We start from the raw sequence: 1,464 nt of genomic DNA, 5'->3' as shown, positions 1-1,464 counted from the left end.
CCTGGCTGACGAGCTCCTGCAGCTCCTCCATGTGCTCCAGCACCGCCGTCTTGGTCTCCGAGTCCTCCAGCATGGCCCCCACATCGAAGACGTTGTCCAGGTAGGCTTGGATCTGCACCTGCAGCTTGTCGCTCTCGGTGAGGCGCAGGCTCTGCCGCGGGACAGCCGGGGCACGGTCAGGGACGGTGGTGTGTCCCCCCCCAGCACCCCCAGCCCTCGGGATCACCCACCTCCAGGTACTGGTCCAGCCCCAGGTGGGTGAACTCGTACTGCAGGAACACGCGGAAGTTCATGTTCTCCACCGAGTGCACCACGATGTTGATGAACTGCATGCAGGCCACCTGCGGGGACACGGCACGGGGGTGGCACCGCAGCCCCCGGGGACACAGTGCCCCGGGCAGCACATGGGGGGGTGGCCCTCGGGGACAAGGTGCCCTGGGGAGGGCGTGGTGGCTTCACATCCCCAGGGACGTGGGGAAGGACCAGTGGCTCAGCAGCCCTTGGGGGCACGATGGCTTAGGGACAGCGCGGTGGCCTTGGGGACATGAAGGCCTGGGGACAGCATGGTGGCCTTGGGGCTATTATGGCATGGGTACAGCATGGTGTCCTCAGGAACATAAAGGTCCGGGGACAGTCTGGTGGCTTAGAACCCTTGGGGACATGAAGGCCTGGGGATAGCACGGTGGCTCAGCAGCCCTTGGGATACGATGGCCTGGGGACAGTGCAGTGGCCTTGGGGACATGATGACCTGGGGCTCAGCAGCCCTTGGGATATGATGGCCTGGGGACAGTTGGGTGGCTCAGCAGCCCTTGGGGACATGATGCTCTGGGGCCAGTGTGGCACCTTAGAAGCTCTTTGGGACCTGAAGGCCTGGGGACAGCGCAGAGGCTCAGCAGCTCTTGGGGACGCAGTGGCCTGGGGACAGCACAACAGCCCTTGGGACAGGGCACCCCCAGGACACTGTGGTGGCTTGGCAGCCCTTGGGGACAGGATGGCCTGGGGACAGCAGAGCACCGGCCCCATGAGCCGCTCACCATGAAGTCGATGTTGGTGTCCTCGTTTCGGAAATACTCCATCAGCTTCTCAAAGCGGTTCTTCTCCCCGCACACCTGGGGGGGAGCAGGGGGCTGAGGGCCAGGGGGACACGGCTGGGGGTGCCCAGAGGGGTGGCAGAGCACGAGGCACCCGCCAGTGGCACCATCCCAACCCTGATGGGACCTGGCCCTGGGGACACGCTGGCGTGGGGACATCAAGCCCCACAGCTGGAGCATCCCCAGGTGAGCCAGGGATGGGTGTGGTCAGGACGGGGCAGGGCTCTGCCACACACAGGGACACTGAGGCAGGAACCCAGCCAGAGCAGGGCTGTCCCTGTGGGGACCCGTGTCCCTGCTGGGGACTCACCTCCTTGAAGTTGTCGAAGGCAGCCAGGATGATGTCGTGGCCACCTCGGACCAGGCAAACAGC

At 65.2% G+C, this 1,464-nt stretch overlaps 1 protein-coding gene across 1 annotated transcript in view; it reads right to left on the bottom strand.

The window, feature by feature from the left end:
• LOC103766625 (formin-like protein 1) overlaps positions 1-1,464 on the bottom strand; it is an 8,430-nt gene that overhangs the window by 3,362 nt on the left and 3,604 nt on the right. The window contains exons 4-7 of the mRNA XM_029963299.1: positions 1,402-1,459; positions 1,035-1,109; positions 231-341; positions 11-151 (exon numbers count right to left, since the gene is read on the bottom strand). Of these exons, the coding sequence (XP_029819159.1) occupies positions 11-151; positions 231-341; positions 1,035-1,109; positions 1,402-1,459 (385 nt within the window). The remainder of the gene's footprint in view (positions 1-10; positions 152-230; positions 342-1,034; positions 1,110-1,401; positions 1,460-1,464) is intronic.

This window comes from Manacus vitellinus, unplaced genomic scaffold (assembly GCF_001715985.3).
Source record: "Manacus vitellinus isolate BGI_N305 unplaced genomic scaffold, ASM171598v3 scaffold_100_pilon, whole genome shotgun sequence".
Lineage (NCBI taxonomy): Eukaryota > Metazoa > Chordata > Aves > Passeriformes > Pipridae > Manacus > Manacus vitellinus.
Note: the sequence above shows the minus strand (reverse complement) of the source record. Positions and strands in the feature narration are given on the sequence as shown.